A 24,008-nucleotide genomic window follows, 5' to 3' on the forward strand; every position below is an offset into this window, starting at 1 on the left:
GTAATCCTAGACCATGGTCCACGGACTAAGGATGGGTATTATTCCCACTTTGACTATATGCGTTCATGTTGTGAACGAAGGAGGGAAACTGTTGGGAATAATACACTTTGTCTATATTGACCCAAGGCTCAAGCTACAGATGACTGGATGTTCAGTCTGTTTAAAATTGGCTAACTTGGAGCATGTCAGCTATTTGAAATAATATTTTTTGTCTATATACAATGCTTAGTGAAAATACCCCTAGACAGAGCTATAAACTTTCCTGTCTCAGAGCGTTGGTCTTATTTCCTGTTTTCTATTTCTATAATTCTGAATGCGTAGTAACATATAACATCTATTTTATGAGTGCATAGTAACTTTTTTACTATTTCAGCTGCGTAGTTAAACTAAAACTATAATGAGTACTCCCCCATTACACCTGCAAGCTAGCTATGGGATAAGATATGATGTTATTATTGGATAATGTTTATAAGACCATCCCTGTTCCTCTTGAATATAACCTGTTACACAGCCTATTAAATGTTAGGAGTCCCAGGCTTAGCACTGTATAATACCGGAGTAATTAATGCCCCAGCCTGTTCCCTCGCCAAAGGTTTAAATGCGACATCCCAGGCCCTGGAGGAACTTCTAATGGATACCCAGATTAATAAGAAAGCGATCCTTGAAAATAGGGCAGCTATTTACTATTTGTTAATGAAACATGATTTACGGTGTGAGGCAGTAAAGGGCATGTATTGCTTTAATCTTTCGGATCATGGGACCATGATCTATGAGCATATACAGATTCTGCATGATCTAGTGAAGGAAATAAAACAAGATACATGATTCTTTGAGAAATGGGATTGGCCCCTTGGTCTTGGTACATGGCTCTGTATGTTAATTAAGAAAATATTGTATTTCTTACTTATCGCAGTATTTATAATAATGATGATTTTTCTGACATTTAAGTTCTTCTCCTGTCTTCTATCATCCTTATGTAAATCAAAACCTCATGTAGGTCGTACCTTAACTTATATGCCAGCTTCCTCAACCTCTGACACCTACAGCGCTGTATAACTGATGAAAGAACATTCCTCCTGTGACCCCTGGCTTGCCCTGTCTGAGAGAACCATGGTGAAGACATTAATAAAAAACCCACAGGTTTTGACTATCATACCTGGACATACCTAAGACACCTGGGTGAGCCTTGGGGTCAAAAAGAAGGAAATTGTAATGGAAGGCACCTTGACCCCAGGCTCAAGCTGCTAAGATGACCGGATGACATAGACTTTTAGTTTAGTTTCGAGTGTCTGACAAGTAAGCATAAGTGTGGCGGAACCAACCTCGCCACTGTGAACTGGAGAAGCCTGGTTGCTAGCCTCCTGCCCTGCGACTATGGCCCTGGAGTGTATTAACCCTGTAAGAAGGGTATTTGGGCACAATGGATGTTTATATGCTGTTCCTGGCCCTTTAAATACTTTGGAGCAGTGTTACAGCTTTTGAACTGGCACTTCGAATGCAGTCGAAGTGCTGAAGCCGTCGAAGTGCCGAAGTGGCCGCCATTACAGTCGAACACGTGGCGGCGCCCATTTTAATCCAGTCGAACGCGGTGAGCTGTACTTTCCCCTACCCTTCGACACTGCAGCTGGAGACTAAGTCCCGTTCGAAGATTCGAACACACGTTCGAACGGGATTTGTCATTTCTGGGTGTAAAACAGACCTCTGGTAGACCATAGAACACCACGGAAACAACCCCGGTTTCACTTCGACACTTCGACAAAAGTCGACGTGAGTTCAACGTTTCGAACGGCGCCTTCGGACGGGACTTTGTAACTTTTCAGGGCAGAAATAAACCGCACAGCCTGAATCTGTGGAACTGTTTTGGGCAGGGAAATGTGCTTGCGGTCGGTCATAAAGGACTTCCAGCTAACTCTTTAACCCCTGAATGGAATTAGCTGAATTTTGGATATGTTTGTAAGTAAAGTATGCTGATTATTAATATGTGGTTTTTTTTTATTAATATTGGATGTATAGTTTTAAAGTTATAAAAATTTATAAAAATGTATGTTTAAACTGTATGTTATAATTGGGTTACCTCTCAGGCTAAGGGGAGGGAATCTGTGGGAGGTAACCATTGTGTGATTGGGTAATGTTTAATTGGATGTGGGCGTCTCCCTTGCAGGGGAGAATTGCATAAAAGCAGAGTGTGTGTAATTAAAACGGAGTTCCTGTTTTAATCCTCAAAGTGAAGTGCCGTCTCATTCTTGGGGGAGGATTTATTGTATGCTGTTCCAGTTTGACTGCTAGGAGTGTAAACCTATTCGTATGGTTTCCTATTCAACTGTCTACAGCATTCATATGCTTGAGAGGATTTATATGCTTCTTCGGTTCGGTGATTGTGGTGTCTGCCAGAGTGCTTGGAGTCCTCAGGAAACGCTAGGAGCATCCTTTAACGGAGGTACCCAGTCGGGGTGCCAGGCGATCCGTTACAATAAGTAAGCATAACATCATGAATTGTGAGATTCTGTGGTTTCTGCAGCTTCACCCTCAGTACCCCTTCTTATGTCCTAATTATGTCCTAATGTTTATATATATATATATATATATATATATATATATATATATATATATATATATATATATATATAAAACCATTGAAATATGCTAAGTTCTGCAAATTCCTTTTATGGTACAGTGTGACTTCAAGCATCCTGTTTTTGTCGCGCAAGTCACAAAACTGTTTTACAAAGTAGTATATAATCTGTAAGCTTACACAATAAAAAAGGGAAGTGATCTTTTGAGTCAAAAACTGTCTGGTCTGATCTGATTACTTTGCTACGAGCAGCTCGAATAAAAGTATAATTTGGTTTCCACCTGAACATATCTCTGGGTAACTTTATATCCGTATCAATATACAGTGTATATATATATATAATTAGTAGTTCACATTATTAATAGTTCACAAGATAGCAGAAAATAAACATATCTTACTATGGGGGAATCGTGGAGGGTTGTCATTGACATCTGACAAAGTGATGTTCACAAGTGTGGTGCCAGATAATCCTCCCATTTGTCCCCCCATGTCTTTGGCCTGAATAACTACTTGATACTGTTGCCTGTTTTCTCTGTCCATGTTTGGCAATGCTGTTTTGATGATACCTGCAAGGAAAAAGAAATTGTTTTGAGAAGTGGAAGCTGCCTCCCTGGAACATGATGTAGTAATGGCACAAAGTATGTCCAAAGGGTGACATTGATTGATAAACAGTTTGCTAAAACCAAACTTAAACCACCTACAGTCAGCGTATATATCACAGATAAGCACATTTGGGATTTTCAGAATCTGAGCATTTACTAAGTTTGCTGGTCTCAGCCAATGCAAGACAACTTCAGCTTGTATCTAGCAAATACGGTTATTGTAAAAACACATATAAAACCTGGTTAATGTGACAAACGATATGTGGCTTTGAAGATAAGAGTTTACAAAGCTAATATCTTGCAGCCAAAAGATCATTGCAAACATAATCTTTATTCTTTTCCATGAAAATGCCCATGCAATCATGCCGTAGAGGAATATTTTAAAATCATTTCTGGAAATTCCAAGATTTATTTTCTTTGGTTTCTTTCTTTTTTTTTATGAAAGCAAGTCCTTTTAATTCCTGACTACTTACACTCCAGATCTCTGAATGTTTGTAATGTATATTTGAAGTGATATTACATATCTGTCTAGACACATTTGTGCATGTGTAGTGAAGAACATGTAAATTCTGTGAAAAGTATTTTTGCACAAAGTGACATTTTTGGAGAGTCTTCAGCTGACACACTCTGCCATTGAATGGTAACTGGATTGACTTCTTTAGCTCCGAAGAAGCTGGAAGCGCATCCCTATTAATAAAAAGTTTGCCCAATTACTGGGGATTTGGGCAAAATATTCCTGGCATTACAACCCCTTCAGAGGACTGTAGTGGTTATGATGCCAAGAACAATCATTTAAGATTGTAAGATGTTGATGATAAGTGGGCAAGACAGCATGCATGCCATTACTTTCAACACATAATAAAATATTGGTTGCAAGGCAGCAATCGTACATACCAGTAGCACTGAAAGGAAGAGTTTGGAAGTAAGATTATATCTTTCCTCAATAACTCAATGGTAAGGTTACGGAGAAAAAGAGATTAGTAACTATTTATATATAACATCTCCATGGTTTTCAAATTACTGCAGGTACTGGGGGTAATTTTGATAAGTATGCCCGATACCAAGTTCAGCATGTAAATGCATAACTTTAGAAAGGAACAATAGTGTCAATTTTGTAAAGCTATTGGAGAAAAACACAGTTTGATTAAATTCACTCGTACATTATCTTTCGTGGCATTTGGAAATAGATAGGAGCATAGGACTGCTCCATTTAACAGAGCACCTCTAGAACTTTACTCTTACAGATGGTAATTAGTAATTGAAACCTCACTATATATACCTGCTTATAGTAAGTGAAACCTCAGACATTAAATCATATAAATGTTCAGAGCTCCCCATGTTAAGAGGAGGTTCTTGGGGAGATAATTTTACTCATCCTTGAAAGTCGGTGATTTCTTGGAATAATTTTGCTGCAGCGATTAGCCAGAGTGGAGTCCAGCCAGCCTCATGCACTAAGACAGATAATCTCATTATGTTTCTGTTTATTAACAGCTCTATGTTTTCAGTATTTTGCTGAGCTCCACTTTGTTCCTTTATTTTTAATTAGCCTATGATGTACCATTTCACTTTAGTCATTAGATATCCTCGTTCAAGATCATAAAAATGTGCACTTTTAGCCAAGCCATATTTATCTAGGTCAATCTTGTGAATGTAGTAGTCAGTGAAAAAATGTTAATCACAAGAGCAATTCTGACAACATTTAAAAAAAAACAAAACTATAATTTAGCTTTAATGCTTGGAAGATACCCTGAAATTTTTGTATCTTTTCAGACATATTATAATGTAAAATGTAATGTTTTGGATTTCTGCTAATTCTATATACATGTTTTGCTTTTATCTTTCTTTTAATTTCCCATTTTAAGCTACTGTGTATTTCTAAGGAGAATTAAAAAAAAAAAACCTGTTCATCTCTATACTATTATGTATCTAAACCAAAAGCTGAAGTTAGTCTTACGATAGCCAACAGTCAGATTATTTATGGTGATTTATGAGATAAAAGGGTAGTGCTTAAACACAGGAATCTGATAGTAGTAGTCAATTTATTTTAAAATAATTTGACTTCTAACCTGGGGTCGGCTGAGTGCACGTCTCTTTGAGAGCTGGAAGCGCTCTGTTCTGATCCGCTGACATTCTTAGCCAATGAGCTGGCCCTACATAGGAAAGCAAATGGAAGCTCCATGCAAGAGCTTCCATCTCTCTATAGAAGGAGTGATAGGCATGTGGCAGACCCCTAATAAGAATATACGAAGGTCTGACTACTTACAATGTGGTCAGACCCGGGCACTCCTGGAACCATAACCACTAAATCAATATGTAGTGGTTATGGTGCTTGGAGAGTTCCTTTTACATGCTGACTGAGCCTTAGTGGGCCCTCAAAAAGATCATAAAAAGTAGATTCTATATTAACATGAAAATGACCTGAAAAACAAGCGTATTAGAAATTAAATGTATAAGCAGAATTAGGAGAACAATTTTATAATGCAGCTCGACACATCCCCATCAGATTCTATCTCTAAAGGATCACAATAGCTTCAGGAAAACACCACCCTCAGGGTCCCCCTCCCGTGGTGCTGAAGGGGCTAAAACCTCTTCAGCTACTTACCTTAATCCAGCGCTGGGCTCCCTCGGCGCTGATGACCTCTTCTTCCCCGCCGGTGTCTGCTCCCGAGTGGAGCAGAATGCGCATGTGCGGCAAGTGCCGCACGCGAGCCAAGTGCCGCACGCGCATTCAAACAGTCCATAGGAAAGCATTTCTCAATGCTTTTCTATGGACGTTCTGCACGGTGGATGAGAATTTTGCATCCAGCGTCGCAGATGCGCCTCAAGCGGCTGTCAGGAAGACAGCCACTAGCGGTTGGATTAACCCTGCTATGTAAACATAGCAGTTTCTCTGAAACTGCTATGTTTACATGTGAAGGGTTAAAACCTGAGGCACCTGGCACCCAGACCACTTCATTGAGCTGAAGTGGTCTGGGTGACTATAGTGTCCCTTTAAAGAAGCATGATAATATGTTGCTATATAAAAAAAAAAAGAAGCCAATATCATATTTCATGCAATATGTTGTGACTGTTTCTGAAAGTGTAGTTTGATTCAGTTGTTCTAGGGAAAACAAAGTACTATTTTTTTCAGTGAAAACTATCTTGTGCACAGCCCTAATTATATTTCAGCTTTGATTTTTAGGTTCTAATAACATTTATGTCATGTTTACAGATGTCTTGCAAGATTGAGTTTGTCAGTTTGTGCAGGGTGGAAAATGTAGTCTCTTTCAAGTTTTATCAAGTATGTCCTAGCTTGACTTAACATGCCATCTTCAATTATACAAACAAAGAGACAACCAAGGTCTCCTGACCTGTCTCAGACTCCACTGAAAAGTATGGCTGTCCCTGCAGAATACTATAGACGACTTTTGCGCTGTTTCCATATGTTGGATCGTCCGCATCATTGGCTGTTACTTGAACGACAAATGTTCCTGCAATGACAACATAGGAGAGATGAAAGAGCTTCAAAGCAAGGTTATTACAAAATACAAATGGTCTGTGCTTTTATGGCACCGTATCATCTAGTTTAGCAAAGAAAAATGGCATTTATTAAACTAGAATAATAGAGTTTTGTGGGTAAAGGCAATAAGACACTCATCATACACTTGACATTCAGGAAGTAAGATCAAAGGAAGCAGTAATTAATTTAGCTTTGGAATTGGAATGGTAACAAGGGAACATTTTAAATATTTTTTGTACTCCATTTGATAGTACTTAAAACTAGCTTAAACCAAAGATGTGAGATTACATGAGAAAGATCCACTTTAGATCCACTTAGATCCACTCCCATCTCTCCTTCTGTTTTCCCACTAGCCCTTTTAAAAGTAATGATGCGGAACTTAATTTGTCTTTCAACATGCTGCAGTGGCACAAGTGCAATATTTTACACAACACTATATACTATAGTATACATATATAATTACATAAGGTTTATTTGCACTTACAATTATTCGTTATTATTGCTAGATATTTCTCTTTTGCCACCCTTAAATTTGTTCATGACCTGTCAAGCTCTAGCACACATCTTAAGTTCCAAGCATTCATTGTGTATATATCTGTGCTATAATGCGGCAATCAGAACATGTAGTCACAGCTCCATTTTTATATTACAGGTTGACCCATGTACAAAATCCTAAGAAATTTCACCAAGGCATTCACTGTTCTGAACTAAGGACCAGTCTTTAGCATTCCATAGGATATCCCACAATTCTAGGTATACAGATGTAGGATGACACATTTTTAGCCAGGATTTGGTGGCTACAGTTATGACCAGCAATGGTTTCTATAATATAAATCTTTACTTTTACAACATACTTTTTATAACATAGCAGTAAAGGATAAAAATGTCAAACGAAGAATATGACAATAACATGATTTGAATAAGTGCCATAATTTAAATTGCTAAAATATAACAATGTAAATATGACAAAAAATGCCAAACTATATAAGGATTTTAAAAACTCAAATTTTTGTTAACATTAACAATAAATATCATACAATGTAACTAGCCAAACTAAATGCAAATTACCCTGTAACATTTTTTTATATATTCAGGACTAACAAGAATAAATGCAAATTACCCTGTAACATTTTTTATATATTCAGGACTAAGAAGAATCATGGGTATGTAATAGACAAATAGTACCAACTTGCAGGTATTGTGAGCGCTAATTTCTTTTTTCAATTTTTAGCAAGATAACAAGCAATGTTACACAAACTCACAAAGTTATTTTGCAGTAGCTATACATAGTCTTATACATATAACATTACACAATTTGTGTCAGGAGCAGGTAGTCAATTTTCAGTCAAGCAGCCCAGTAAGAGAGGAGTTTAAAAGCATGCCTAGCATATTATCCCAACAACCTCAACATACACAAACAAGCTCTGGCTAACACACAGTACATCTAATAACTTTAAAGCCTTCACTTTTTGGCACTGCTGAGGTTCCTTGCAGCAATATGTAGAACTTTAAGTTATAATAACTCTTACCCCAAAACCCATACATTGAATAAAAAGGGATGGGGTGCCAATGCAGTTTAAAGGACAACTGTCACCTCAAAACCATTTTTATATATTTATCATTCAATTATACTTTAAAAGAAAACCATTTTTAAAAAAAAAATTCAGTGTATGTAAACAAAAGTTGAAGATACACCCCTATCTTTAGAGAATGATAGGTTCCGTCATCCATTTACATGCACCTTTAGATGGACAGTGTATAATAGTTGACAATTAGTCTCTATAATCTTCCCTGCTTCACTCCCTGCACAGAGGCATGGAAGACTCAAGAAACTGTTGGTTTTCAAACACTGTCTGACCCAAGGTGCATGAATATGGTTTAAGGATCCTGTCCTATATTAAAGATGTGGAAGACCTTTTCTACTTTTTATTAACATACACTTCATTTAAAAGACAAACTATTTCCTTTGAAAACTTGCATTACCAATTAAAACAGAATTATATTATTAGGCAAGCTTGAAATATAACTCTGTAAATTATATTTCAAACTTGCCTAAAAACAAATAGCTTAACTATTGGTTGACTAGATACAACCCACTTGAACTGACTGGAAACTTTTATTAACTAACTTTTCTTCAGACGTGGAATAATACACATAAAAACATGTAAATAAATAAAATACAAGACATGGGACAGGGCCTGACTGTAATGGCGACTGGATATGTTTCAAGAGAGCTATTCATGCATTCCTGAATAAACTTCAGTTATCCACTAATTTGACTCTCTATCTGGAACTAGTAGATAAATCCTTGAACCCCTGAAACGACTGACTAGTTGGGGAGGGCTTCCCACAGTAATCTGCAGTCGTGTGGATGAAGATCTCTGCCGCTGAGGAAGAGAGAGGAGGCAGATCTTCTGGCCTGGCACAGGCAGGGTCTTGACTGCATGGATCTGATCACGGTCCCCACCCTGAAATTTCCCTGGTTCTATCAGGGACATGTGGTGGAGTTGCAGTCATCGCCAACTCCAACAGTGGCACAATCAAGATGTACCATTGATCTCCATGGAGAGACATCCTCTGCCTTACACCGACTGGATGAAATATTCAATGCTTTCTGGCATTAGCTGCAACTTAAGCAGAGCATACCACTCAAGGAATTTTCTAGGCACCTCTTAGTACACTCTGATGCTTCCAAAACCAACCATCAACTCCCCTAACTTGATCAGCATGCATAAGGTGGGGGAGGACGCATCGATAAGCCCAGAGGAAGGTGGTGAACAAACCAGTATTGGTGATGAGCACACATATGGCAAGTATTGGGATTTTACAGAGGGATGATATGAGGAGGAGATAATGACACAAGGCCTGATGTTAGACTCTAAGATTAAGGCCTGAAGACCTGCACCATTTAGGGTACTATGTCATGCCCACGATGGCCATCCACTGATTGGCGTGCTGAGTACCTTGCCACATTTCACCCTGACATATTCCTGGTTTATTACAGTTTTCTTTTCATTCTATTACTGTTTCCTTTTACTTTTCTTGAAAACAATATTTTAATGCTGACGCAGTACTCTATGTCCTTTAAGATGTTTCTATCACATTCATGGAGATATCCAGGGTGGATCACTCTATTGGTTAACATGCTTACCAATCCTAAAAAATTGTGCACGTTTTTTTTTTTGTAAATATCTTTTTATTCGTATATTGGGTTGCATGTAGTTTCATGAAACGTGAATAACAGTATGGACACGCAGGTCCCGGTATCAGGATATCAAGATTCAACAATGTTGGACTCGCAGGTCCAGTCTGTAAAGAAAACAAAAAGTATGCAACGTATATATATGCTGGGGGTACACATTTCCCCTATCAACTATACTTATCTCCACATTAGAGGACTCGCAGGTCCCTTTAGTTTGCCTGGGTACAGGGCTGAGCGTGTCTCCGGCTTCCCCTTGCATGTGCCGTGATTATGGTTTTGGTCGACTCGGGGGTTTCAGGGGTGTGTAGCCGGGGTCTCCCGGTTCATGGGTGGGAGCCCTTCTCTTCGTGGTATGAGGGAGAGGGGGTCGAGGGGGTTCTGTTAGACTGGCTCGGCTGATGACTAAAGGTATCTCGGGATGTCGTCCCTGACTTACTTCTTCAGTCAGTCCCCCTTCCCCATTATCTCTCTGCTATGTGGGCTTAGTGTATCTCTTTGGTGTATCCGCCTCCCCCTATACCGATTTAGTACATAGCACTTTTCCCCACTTGGTAGTCAACCACTGCCTGGAGAGCCTGATTTCTTATGCTTGTCCCTGTCTGGCCTTGCAATCTAGCATATTTCTTTTACTTAGTTAGTGCACGCATCTTCGCTCCCCGGTTCCCGGGAGGGGGAGGGGGGGGGGAGGAGGGGGGCAGGGGGTCAGGTATGTAGGAGGAGGGAGGGGGGGGGTCGTGTCTCCAGGTGTGTGTCGGAAGTGTCGTCCGTGTCTATGACTGTTAGCGTATCAAGTCTTGGAAGTCTGGTTTACCGGTCGTTAGGATCCAGTGGGTCCAGATGGTCTGGTACGTCTGTGATTTCCCCTCTGCCTGTAGGGTGAGCTCCTCAAGCGTTCTGAGTTCCTCCATACGTTGGAACCAGTGTGCCATCGGGGGAGCGTGTTGTTTTTTCCAGAATACTGGAATCAGGCTTTTAGCCACATTGAGGATTCTGACCGTGAGGGATTTCTTGTATACGGATGCTTTGGTTTTGGTGTGGTGTAGGAGGAGTGCTGCAGGGTCTTTCGGTGGTGGGGTGTCTGTAAATCTCTGAATGATTTTGTGTATGTGTTCCCAGTAGGGTTGGATAATTGGACATTCCCACCAGATGTGGATGTAGGTTCCTGTGTGGCTTGTGCACCTCCAGCATGTATCGTCTGTTGTGGGATCGTAAGTGTGTGTTTGGAGCGGGGTGCGGTACCATAGGCTCAATGTTTTGTAGGCTGTCTCCTGTGTCCCGCTCGACGGAGAGCAGTGGAGTGTGAGTGTGCACATCTTGTCCCATTGGGCTGTTGTGAATGTGGTGTTAAGTGCTGCTTCCCATTTTCCCATGAAACTTGGGGGTGGTCTTCTCCTCAGTTGCATAAGCATACCATAGAGAACGGAGATGCCCTTCGCTAGGGGATCGGGGTCCATGCAGATGTCTTCGAATTCCGTCAATGATCTGGTGGCGTTATGTGTGTGGAATAGTGTGTGCGTGAACATGTGTAGTTGGCGGTACCTAAACTGTAACATAAATGAGTTATGTGCATTCCCTGTCATTGCTTCGAGGGTTTTAAGTTGTCCACTGGTGGTCGCGTGGTGGAGTCTCGGGGTCTCCTGTGTCAAGAGTCTAGTTAGCGTCTTTGGTTCCATCCCCGGAGGGAAGTTCTCATTGTGGGTCAGTGGAAGTAGTGGGGATGGAGTGGTGGTGAGTGTTAGTGGGATGGCTATTCTGTGCCAGACTTGCATTGTGGCCTTAATTAGGGGGTGTGGAGCCGCCAGTCGTCTGCCCTGTGGGTGGTCTAGCCAGGGGAGGATCGAGATGGGTTTGCCTATCTGTGCCGATTCTATGTCTTTCCAGGGTTTGGGTACACCTGTTTTGGTCCATTCCACTACTCGTTGAATATGTGAGGCGTAAAAGTATCTTTTAAAGTCAGGGAAGGCTAGCCCCCCCTTCTCTTTCGGTAGCGTAAGTGTGTCATGTTTTATCCTTGCCTTAAGTTTGTGCCAGGCGAATTTAAGGGCCATGGACCTGAGGGAATTAAAAAAGGCTTCCGGGATGGCGCATGGGACCGCCTGGAACAGGTACAGCACCCGTGGCAGGATGTTCATCTTGAGTACCCCTATTCTCCCGAACCATGAGAGCCGCACCTGCTCCCAGTCCCGAAAGTCCTTTCGGAAGATGTCGAGTAGCGGTTGGAAATTAGCTGCGTAGAGCTGGGTGAGGTCTCTTGTGATGTTCGTCCCTAAGTATCGCAGGGATGTGCCTGACCACTGGAACGGGAGTTCCCGCTTCAGGGTTGTGGCTGTGTGTGATGGTATTGAAATATTGAGTATGGTAGATTTAGAGTAATTGATCTTGAAATTCGACAGTACCCTGTACGTGTCGAATTCCTGTAGTATTGCTGGCATTGTGGTTTCTGGTTCGGTGACAAAGAATAGCAAGTCATCAGCGTATGCTGCTACTGAGTGTCGTTTCCTCCCTACCACTAGACCTGGTATTAGAGGGTTGTTGCGGATTGAGGTCAAGAGTGGTTCCAGGGCTAGTATAAATAGGAGGGGTGAGAGGGGGCAGCCCTGTCTAGTCCCGTTCATTATCGAGAAGGGGTCGGTGAAGGCTCCGTTGACGCATACTCGCGCCGTTGGTGTGGAGTAGATGGCTCTAATCCAGGACATCATGGATGGGCCCATCCCCAGCCGCTCTAGCACTTGGAACATAAAGTCCCATGATATTCTGTCAAAGGCCTTCTCTGCATCTGTTGAGAGCAGAAGAAGGCCCGTGTCACTGATTGTAGCAGCGTGGATCAGGGCCAGTGTCCTGGTCGTATTGTCTCTCGCCTCCCGGTGTGGGGTGAAACCTACTTGATCCTCGTGGATCAGGTCCGGGAGGTAGGCCTGCAGTCTCTGCGATAGTACCTTGGTGAAGAGTTTGATATCGCAATTGAGCAGATATATAGGCCGGTAGCTGGCACATAATTCAGGGTCTTTCCCCTCCTTAGGGATTAAACTAATGTTCGCCGCCAGGGACTGCGGCGGAATGTGGGTCCCGTCGCGAATCGCGTTGAGGGCTACCAGAAGGCGTGGGAGAAGGAGTTCAGGGAAAGATTTATAGTACCTAATCGGGAGTCCATCCGGGCCTGGGCTCTTGCCCTGTTTGGTTTGTTTAAGGGCCCCTGTTAGTTCTTGAAGTGTGATGGGTTCGTCTAGTTCCGTGCTCGCCTCTTGTGTCAAACTGGTGCCTATGCGTGATTGTAGGTAGTGTGTTATGCGGGCTTTCTTTTCTGTTAGTTCCCTCTCTGTCAGTTTTGATTCTAGTGAGTATAAGTCCGCGTAATAGGTCCGTATGGTGTCGGCCATATCTCGTGGCATGTTCTGGAGGTGACCCTGTTTGTCCCTGATTTTGGGGATGTATGCTGTCGATCTCTTCTTGGCAATCATGCGGGCAAGGAGGGCTCCACATTTGTTGGCGTTAGTATGGAAGAACGCCTTGGAGTGAGTGTATGCTCTATGGTAATTGGTGTTGAGGAGGGAGGAAAGTTCCCTGCGTAGGGCTGTCAGTTGTGCCCCGTCTGATGGAAGGTGGGATTGCTTATGGGTGTCCTCTAATTTGCGAATGTCATTCAGTAGGGTGGTGAGTCTGGCGGTTTTTGCTCGTTTGAGGGCAGCACCTTTAGCTATGAAGTGTCCCCTCATCACGCATTTGTGGGCTTCCCACAGGCAGAAGGGAGTGGTGTCAGGGGTGTCGTTCTCTGCGAAGTATTGTGTCAGTCGTGTTTTGGCTTCTGTCTGGGCTACTGGGTCGTTTAGGAGGTAGTCGTTTAGCCTCCAGTTATTGCACGTGGGTCTGAATAGCGGGGATGTCAGTGTCAGTTGGATTGGGGCATGGTCCGACCAGGTAGCCGTGCCTATTGTGGATCGTCGGATTTCTGTCAGATAGTAGTGTGGTATTAAAAAGTAATCTATTCTTGAGTACGTGCCATTGGGGGTCGAGTAGAAACTGTAGTCACGGTCGCCTGGATGAGTCGCTCTCCAGCAGTCTACTAGTCGGTGGACGTGAAGGGTTTTGTCAATGTCCTTCAGTATGTGTCGGGGTATCGAGGAGGTGCCTGTGGATGTGTCGAGGTGTGGATTCAGGGCTACGTTTAAGTCACCCCCTATAACCAGACAACCCGTGGCGAAATTTGTTATAGTTCTGGTCACGGAGCCTAGGAAACGGTGTTGGCGTCTGTTGGGGGCGTAGAGGCATGCGAACGTGTAGGGTCGGTCTGCTACCATTCCCTTGACACAGACGTAGCGCCCCTGTGTGTCACTGAGGACGTCGGTGGGGTCGAAATGTAGGGATTTGTGTATTAGAATCGCCGTGCCTTTAGTTTTCCCTTCCGGGTTGTTGCTGAGGAAACATTGTGTGTATCTATGGTCTGTGAGTTTAGGGGCTTGTCCCTCCTTAAAATGTGTTTCCTGGATTAGGACAACCTGTGCCCTTTGGCTGTGAAAGTGTCGGAGCGCTGTGGAGCGCTTTTCGGGCACATTCAGGCCTTTTGCATTTATGGAGAGGAGGTTAATCTCTGCTCTCTTGTGGGTGGTATATGAGTGCGAGGTCATGTCGTCTCCGGATTGTCTGTACGTGGGAAGGGGTGGGTAGGTGTGGTTGGGGATGAGGGGGGGGTGGGTGACGGGAGGGGTACGCTATCAGCGTTAGCCTGTAGCTGCCTCTCTCCCTCTCGGGTCCCCGGGACGGGAGCTGCGCGCTCACAAAAGCAACAAAATAAAACCGTGAACAATCAACAGTTTAACTAACTATACAACCTACTAAGGTAAAGGTGTGGGCTAGGTGGGAGCCGACTCGGCCGAACCAGTCGGTCCAGTCGGGTCCCCCCGCCGTGGACTGTACACCCCTGTCCGATGGGAGCGTGGCCTATCTCTTCCCTTTCCCCACTGGTCGGTCTCTGTCTGGGGGTCGGAAGTCTAGGTGGTATTTGAGCGTGTCCTTCTAGAGGACTATGTGTGGGGGACCTCTGTCTGTCCTGTGTCCTCCTTCCTTGCCCCTCTAGGAGATTGTCTTGCCAGCCTCAGCGGTCATTATCGTGTGGGAGACCCCTCCCTCGGGAGTCCCGTTACTACTAGGGTGACCGGCCTATTCTGCGTAACCATGGCGGTCTCGGATAGTCTGTGAATTTCGAATGTCCCTCATCGCATGTCCCCACTCTGGCACGGGGGTCTGGAAATTGTGTAGTTTTGGTCTAGGGGTTCGGGTGGGGAGCCCGTAGGTATACCGTGGCATGGGTCCGGGTAGTGGGGGCCCTATGGGGGGGGGGGGGAAGGGGGGAAGAGGGCAAAAGCAGGAGTAGGGGAATGGGGCCCAGTAGCTCGGGTAATGGAGGTGGCCTCTCTGGGTTACGAATTCAGGGGGGGGGGGGGGAACCAACAATCCCTTCCATGTCCACCCTCCAAGTCCCCCTCCCCAAACAGCCAAGATGTCCCATTGGTCAGTCCAGGCCCCGGAAGTCCCACTTCAAGAAGAGTCCCTGGTGCATATCAAGACCCCAACCCGTTCCCCCCCCCCTCCCCCCACCCCAGCAATGCAGCAAAAAACACAAAGAACAGTGTCCCTATGTATTGTCTGTGTGTTTGTGTGGCCAAGGGCCTAGATGGATGCAGTTATAGTTACGTGTTCCGCCGGCCCCTCTTCGTCTTCGTGGTCTCTTGGCGCGGCTAGTGGATTGCTCCGGCCGGTCTCGCAGTTTCCGTCCGGGTCCTCTGTCGGCGCTGTGATAGTGGCTGCCCCCGTGGTGGTGGCGGAGGGCCGTTATAGTAGTCGAGTGGGTCCGGCCAGTTCATCTGGAGCGGGGGCAGGTGGAGTTCGTCTGTGAGATCTTCCAGATCTTGTGCAGTACGGATCTGTCGAGGGCCGCCGGTAGTGCTGGCAATAAGGCCTGTCGGGAATGTCCATCTTTACCTGACGTTCTGGTTGGCTAGAGCTCTGGTCAGCGGTTTCAGAGCTCTGCGATATCCCAAGGTGGCAGGGCAGAGGTCTGGAAACAATTGAAGCTGTTGTCCGTTGTGTGTGATTTCCTTTCGGTTGCGGGCCTCGTGTAGGATCTCTTCTTTCAGGGCATAGACTTCCAGGCAGCAGATCACATCTCTTGGCGGGGCCTCTGGTGGGCCTCTGGGTCTAAGCGCCCTATGTGCCCTAACAAATGTTATGGAGGTCCCTTCAGGGCGGTTCAGGAGGCCATTGAATATAGTCGTGAGCAGGCCCGTTAGCTGCGCGGGGGTCTCTTCCCCTTCCTGTAGACCCCTTATCCGTATGTTATTTCTGCGGCCCCTATTGTCTAGGTCCTCTATATGTCGTGCCATGGCCTGCATTTGGGTCAATTGTATAGCTTGGGTCTTTGTCTGTGAGGTTTGTGCTTCTGCCAGTTTATCGTGGTCTGCCTCTATTCGGGCCATGCGGTCCGCCATACCTTGTATGTCTTCCCTCATTAGTTGAAGGTCTGCCCTGATGGATGCCTGAAGGGCCGTGTTGGCGGTCGCCAGGTCTGCCCGGGTGGGTAGTTCTTTCAGGAGGCTTAGCCAGTCCGGTGGTGGGGCTGCCATGTGGTCTCCTCTCTCTGGGGAGTGCGAGGTGGGAGTAGAGGCTTCAGACTGAGAGTAGGCCTCCGAGTCCGCCTGGGAGGTCGGGTCCGGTGTCGCGGTCAGGAACTGCCGCATGGAGGCATGCATCTGAGCTTGGCGGGTCCCCGAGGGTCTGGGGGTACTCCCTGGTTTAGAGTGTTTTCCCATAACGGGGTGAGGCGGCAGATATTAGGCTGTTTTCGGGCTTGGTCGGAGGAGCTCGAGGTTTATGCGGCCATTCTGTTCCGCTGCCAGGCCACGCCCTAAAAATTGTGCACGTTTATCACCTTTCTTGCAACTATGTTGATTCTATATGCCGCACATTTGTGCTAACTGCTAAAATTAAAAAATAAAATAAAATAAAATACAATACTATATTAACAGGTTATTTGTGTTTGAGATTCTATTTAAATGAATAACATTTCTATCCATTATAAACACGCATGTTCCCTGTTACAGCCATTACCTCTATATCCTTTATATACGTCAATTCAATTACGAGTGAATACAGAAGCATATGCAGAAAAGTAGGGCAATGCGCAACTAATTGTGAATGGATTTCTATTGCAATAATGTGTCACATAAAGCAATTTAATGCATTAGGGTCTCAGATACAGAAGGCAGAAAAAAAATATATAAAGGATAATCAAAAAAAGCCTGAGGTAGAATATACCTTACACCATTTCCCAGCAATATTATTTCAGGCTTAATGCAGTACTGGCTGATAATGTGCAATCCCACAGGCGGGAAAAAAGCTTTATATTTTCAGTTTGCGTCTTTAGAACTAAAGATTATTGTCTGTATTTTGCACTCTGCCATATTCCCACTCAGACACAATAAACAGATGGGTATACACCATTTTGCTAAAACCGTGATGATATAAGGAGAAAAATATGACAAGCAAATCCAGTGGATTTTATTGAAAAATGTTATTTTTCTTTGAGGATGAAACATTGCTTTAAAGCTGTGTAGATACATTCATAGGAGTTCTATCCTTACTAAGTCGTTTTATGTGGTAAATCATTATTTTTGACAAACCTGTGTTTTTTAGCAGTAAAAGGTATATAAATAATTCATAATTTCACAAATTACTATTATTAGAACTTAGGCTCAAAGAATGCGTTCCAGTCGTTGAATATTTGAATCATGATGGACCCATATAATGGTGGCAGGTTTTATATAATGCTCTAACCAAAGTTAGAAGTGAGCGGAAAAACTGAATTTTCATTAAATGGTTCAAAGACTAAAGAATGCCTGTGTGACCACCGGAATCATAAGAAAAACTAGAGAACAGACACTTGTGTGCACTTGGGTTATTATCTCTGCCTACAAAGCCTGCCCTAATGAGAACTAATTATCTTCTCTTCTTTTCTTGTTCCAGTCTGGATGATCAACGGATCTGATATGTGAAACGAGTTTTTTTCCTTTCTATTGTTCATCTGTGTTTCAAAACTGTCAGCATAAGAAACGTTGCGCCATGAAGAAAACTGTGTCTTTGAACACTTATGTTTGACCGTTAACAATGTCTTGTCTTTGTATAAATTGATTTTACGTTCTTTTGTATCTGTATTATAAATTGCATCTAGGTGTGACCCATGCCTTTTTAAAAGCTCACAACTGCTGCATTTTTTGTTGTTGTTTGTTTCTGCTTTTAGTTTCATTTAGCTATTTTTCCAACTAAACATAATAACTGTAAAGGTATTGTACTGGAGTTGTTTTATTCATCATTATGATGTGATTTTAACAGCAAACTGTATTTTGACACATTCTAAACCTTGCTGGACTGATTATATAAAATAGGACATTTCATCTTTTTGTTGGTGACAATTCTATTTTTCTATTAATTTAGTATTCCCATGATTTCGTTAAATACATGGGTTCACAAGACTTGTGCAGAGTATCATCAGACTTCAAAGAAAGCTATACTGTCTCAAATCATATTTGCATTTGATACAAATAAGTGTAAATAAAATAAAATGTAAATATTACTCAACGTACAATCAACTATGAGTTTTGTTTGTAAAATTAAAATAATAATAACTGGTGTCGTTTGTAAAAGGGATGACTATTAAACACATAATGCTAGGGAAGAACAGCAACCTCACATACAAATTAATGGTTGGGGATACCTAAAAAAAATGATATAAATGTAAATATAGTAAAATATTGGGGTGGGATTATACTGTGTTTTCGATATATGGGACCTGAAACTTTAGAGAAAAGACAGAAAATATAGTTTGTCAAAATACAGTAGGTACGACAAAAATAAATATATATAATAATATTTTGGAGCTTTCCAAAAACAATTTGAGAATGTAAAAATAGTATCTGTGTGTTCATAATACATACATATACATTAAGATATATAAACAATTATTTAAAAGTCAACAATAGCGATGTCCCGAACAGTTCGCCGCGATGTTCAGTCCGCCCCCTATTCGTCATGGAGGTGGGAGGGAGGGTCTGCTGCTGATTGGCTGGAATGTGTCTGCTGACTGTGAGGTACAGGGTCAAAGTTTACTCAATGATGACGAATAGGGGGCGGACCGAACATCGCATATGTTCGCCCGCCGCGGCGACCGCGAATAAGCTATGTTCGCCGGCGAACAGTTCCCGGCGAACTGTTCGGGACATCTCTAGTCAACAATTGATGCCCATGAAATCCTTATTTCCACAAACGTTTTAAAAAATGACAAAGAAAATAATTGTAATTTTACATACTTTTTCATACTATATTATTATTATTATTATTATTATTATGTTATTTATAAAGCGCCATCAAATTCTGCAGCCCTTTACAATGGGTGGACGAACAGACATGTAGCTGTAACCAGACAAGTTGGACACACAGGAACAGAAGGGTTGAGGGCTAGAGGGAGTGGGGTAAAATGACACAAAAAGGTAAGGATAGTATTAGACTAGTGACAGTTGCAGAAGAGGAATCAGTCAGGAGCTATTACCAGTTTAATTGATACGCTTTTATGAAGAAGTGGGTTTTTAACGATTTTTTGAAGGAGTGGAGACTGGGTGAGCATATTTTTTTTTAGCTCTTGAGTTTTTTTTGTACAGTTAAAGACAAGGAATAACACACCAAAATACATTTGGCACGTAGCAACAGGTGGCACTATTTTACTCTTGCCAGCAGTTTTACTTACTTGTTTTGGGCTGCATGTTTAGTAGAGCACTTAGTGGACCGACCATGTTAGTGCTAAGAGCAACAGGCAATGCATGCTGGGAAATGGTTTTGGTTTGGGTATTTTTGAAGTGGGTTGAACATATTGCCTTGAGGAGTATTCATTGGCCAACTCAAGAATATAGCACAATTTCACTGCACAAAATGTGGTGACAAAAATGGGAGAATCTGACATGTTCTTATGTTCTTGGCTCCTTTTCCTGCTTAATAATGTGTTTATAGGTCTTGTAACGTGAAAGCATGATTCCTTCATAAAACATTGCACAAAATGAAGGAAAGAGAGGGGTTCCATGTAGATCCTGCCTCAATTATTAACCCAAACCCCATTACCTGTACTTATTTTAGCATGCTTAGATATGTTTGACAAATGAAAAATAATTCAGTTCAGTTACAATGACCTTATATTTGAAATTTGTCACTTTAGTAAATAACCGTGTGGTGTCACTTTAAAGAGGGTAAAATTTAATTTACACAATACATTGTGTTAGCCAAACTGCAAATGAAAAGTCTTAATTTAAGGGTGACATGAACAACATTGCAAACAGCTGTCCTGTCCCCAAAAGACTCATTCAATTCCCTTAACCTAGCATGCTCTGCCATGCCATGAATGGTGTGATGTAGTTTTTATTATGTGTCAGGGACACCTGGTGGCGCAATGCTATATATAGAGGAAGTCTGCAATGGGTGATTTACTGATGAACTTGCCAGCATAGTAAAGTGACTATATACATACTATGCAAATTTCTCATCGACAGAATTTGTATATGATAGGTTTACCTTAAAGTTACTTTCACCTGCCATTAATGGACTATTACGTCTGATAAAATGTGTTGTATTTAGATATATAACTTTAAGTTCAATCTTGCCTTGCACTCCAGCTTAAGTATTCACTGTTTTCGTACCGGGTGCTAGACTGTGGTCACAAGTCCATACAAACAAATCCAAAATCTTGTCTGCACTCACGGATTTCTTTTAAAATGTAGCATTTATTTCTACATATAAAAACATATAAAAAAAATAACACTTACATAAAGTGCTAGAAGTGCATAGATGGTCAACGTTCCAGTCCCTGTTTGGGACTTTCCTAACGACAACAAGTAATTTTTATATGTAGAAATAAATGCTAAGTTTTCATTCTGTGAATGTAGACTACTTTTTGGATTTGTTTATAATTTTAAGTAGACTTCTAGTAGATCAATCTATTTATCTATCTATCTATCTATCTATCTATCTATCTATCTATCTATCTATCTATCTATCTGTATCTTAAATTGGTAGAAGGGGTGAACTTGTTGAATATTTTAAACTAGACTTGTGGGCAAATTATTTTTAGTAATCCAAGTCCTTTTAATATAAGAAGCAATCTGTCTGGAATTTACCTGTTGAGCCTTATTCATTGAATACTCCATGGGTAAATCTCGAACGGATCAATTCTCGATTAAAAGGAATTTGATAAATTCATACCACCTGAAAAGAATTTGTGCACAAGTCTATTCTGAACTGGGTTGGGGTGTTGTTCAGAATAATTTGGTGGGAATAGACAAGTTTATATACAAAGCATTTGATTATCCTGGATTCCAAGACATATGGAATTCTTCTAATGGTGAGATGTTTTATATAATGTTTTAACCAGATTTGAAAAAGAGCAGAAAATATGAATTCCCAAGAAATGGTTACAGTAAAGGTTTTAAAGACTAAAGCATTCCCATGTGATCACATGAATCATTTGAGAAAACTATATAACAGATACATGTGTGCATGTTGTTATCTCTGCCTACCGTGCCTGCCCTAATGAGAACTAATTAACTTCTCCTCGTTTCTTTAGTCAGTCTGGATGATCAACTGATCAGACATGTGAAATTAGTTATTTTTCCCTTTCTTTTGCTCATTCGTGTTGTTATATTTTAAAAACTGTCACCACAATTAAAGTTATATCTTTTGACTATCTATATTTGAATATATACATATATCTATATAAATCTTTTAACAATGTCTTTTTTATATTAACTGATTTATTTATTGTCTCTACATTATAAATTGGAGCAATTGAACACTTTTGCGTATTTTTGTGTTATAGACAACCTGTCATATGTGGTGTAGTCATGTTGTCTATCAATAAGATTTTTCATGGGCAGGTTACCAGTTTTGGTCCACCAAACTTAGGGATTGTTAATGGGGCCACATATATTTATAGTTCTGAGGCCGCGTCTAACCCATGGGCTCTGTTTGCTCTCTGTACAGTGGGTGGACTAACAGACACATAAGTGTAACTAGACAATTGGACGCACAAGAACAGAGGGGTTGGGGACCCTGCTCTATGAGCTTATATGCTAGAGGGAGTGGGATATAGTGACACAAATGGTATAAGTAGGGTTAATGAAATAGCTTACTAGAAAAGTATTCACTGAGAACTTAGTAGGTTATTTTTTACAGTTGCAGGAGATAAGTCATGGGGGGGAGGATGAAAACCCGCTAACAGTTTAAATGATATGCTTTGGTGAAGAAGTGTGTTTTCAAAGATTTTTTGAAGAAGTAGAGACTGCGTGAAAGTCTAATGGAGAAGGGAAGGGAGTTCACAGAAAAGGGGCAGCCCTGGAGAAGTCTTGGAGGCCAGCATCAGATGTGAGAGTACGGATAGAGGATAGACCAAGGGAGGAAGTATAGATAGAGAACAGTAGGGGACGAAGAACAGGGCCTTAGGGGAACTCCAACAGAGAGGGGTTGGGGAGAAGAGGCAGAGCCAGAGAAAGAAGCACTGAAAAAGTGCTGGGAGAGGCAGGACGAGCACCAGGAGAGAGAACGGAGAATGAGAAGAAGCTGTTGATTATCAACAGTTTCAAAGGCAGCAGAAAGATCAAGGAGAATTAGGATAGAGTAATGGCCATGAGATTTAGCAGCAATTAAGTCGCTGGACACTTTGTTCACAGCTTTTTCAACAGAGTGACGAGTGCAGATTCCAGACTAAAGCGGGTCAAGCAGAGAGTTGGATTCGATGAAGTCTGACAACTCTCTCAAGGATCTTGGAGGGAAATGGCAGTAGAGATTGAACATTTTAGTGAGAGGAAGAGCAAGAGAGGAGACAGAGTGCGGATGAGATATGAGGGAATAGGATCAAGGACACAGGTGATTGGGCGGGAGGACCGGAGCAGAGCAGAAACCTCTTCCGTTGTAGTAGGTACGAATGAGCATAGAACAGCGGAGGGAGTGGAGTTGGGTAATGTATTGGAAGGGGAGGGAGAGAGGTTAGAGATCTCCTCCCTGATTGTATATATATATATATATATATATATATATATATATATATACACACACACACAAATGATTACTATCATGCATTGTGGAGGATCTATACAAAACCAGAGCACAACTACAATCATTTGTAGTTTTATCCCTTTTCAAGTCAAAAATACCTAATTCATGGCTACAGATTATGTGTTTTAATATTTCTCTTTACCTATAACTGCGTGTACTTGCACAAATACATACACATAAATAGATTTACTGTGGTTTTCTTTTGGAACATTGTTCTGAAGAGTGTAGACAATGTATCCACAATAATGAAATGAGTCGTATGCATTGCAAAGCAGCATAGTGAAAATGTCTTATAATACATATTTTACATATTTTATAACATCTCTGTATTCTTTTCTGTAAATATTTTGTTTTATAAGAAATTTTCACTTTGCTGTTTTTCAAAATATTAACAGGAAAAAATACAGAAATTATATAAAATATATCTTCCCTTCAGAATTTGACTATAAATTTGGCCTGACCTTCATATACATTCTAACACAAAAAGAAGAGTTGATTAAACAATGCTCAGTGTATTTTTACTTTTTATGTCCTGACTGAATTAATCTATTCTGGTAATTGCTCATCAGCTTTGCACATCATTTAAAGGTGTTTGGGTCCATTTCCATTTTAGAATCATTGCTATTTCTGAATTCACTGAACTGCTTGCTTTAAATCATGCCATTCCATTTAAAGTGGGTTAATGTCCAACCGTCTGTCAGCTTTTCCAAAACTTGACATTTCTTTGGTTCCAGCCACTTGGTTGTGATTAAAAATGCTTGCAGTCCTGTGTGGCTCACACTAAGTAAACCTTCAACAAACATATAAGCACTTTGACTTGGTTTAGAATGAGATTATTATGTGTAGGTACAATGCTTTCTTTTTGCCAAACATGATTTCTCATCTATACTGAAAAGCTCTCAGTGTTGTCTCACTTGACCACAATTCATTCTTCAATTTATTATCTAGATCACCTAGCTTGCCTTTCGAGAATTGTAAAGGCTGCAACTGTGT

General features: G+C 41.7%; 1 protein-coding gene across 4 annotated transcripts in view; it reads right to left on the reverse strand.

Annotated features, from left to right (window-relative positions):
- Positions 1 to 24,008, reverse strand: part of LOC134608747 (cadherin-6-like) — a 220,478-nt gene that overhangs the window by 52,413 nt on the left and 144,057 nt on the right. For all 4 annotated transcript variants that reach the window (XM_063451829.1, XM_063451832.1, XM_063451831.1 and 1 more), the window contains exons 4-5: positions 6,525 to 6,644; positions 2,971 to 3,138 (exon numbers count right to left, since the gene is read on the reverse strand). In XM_063451829.1, the coding sequence (XP_063307899.1) occupies positions 2,971 to 3,138; positions 6,525 to 6,644 (288 nt within the window). The remainder of the gene's footprint in view (positions 1 to 2,970; positions 3,139 to 6,524; positions 6,645 to 24,008) is intronic.

Source organism: Pelobates fuscus, chromosome 4 (genome assembly GCF_036172605.1).
Source record: "Pelobates fuscus isolate aPelFus1 chromosome 4, aPelFus1.pri, whole genome shotgun sequence".
Taxonomy (NCBI): domain Eukaryota; kingdom Metazoa; phylum Chordata; class Amphibia; order Anura; family Pelobatidae; genus Pelobates; species Pelobates fuscus.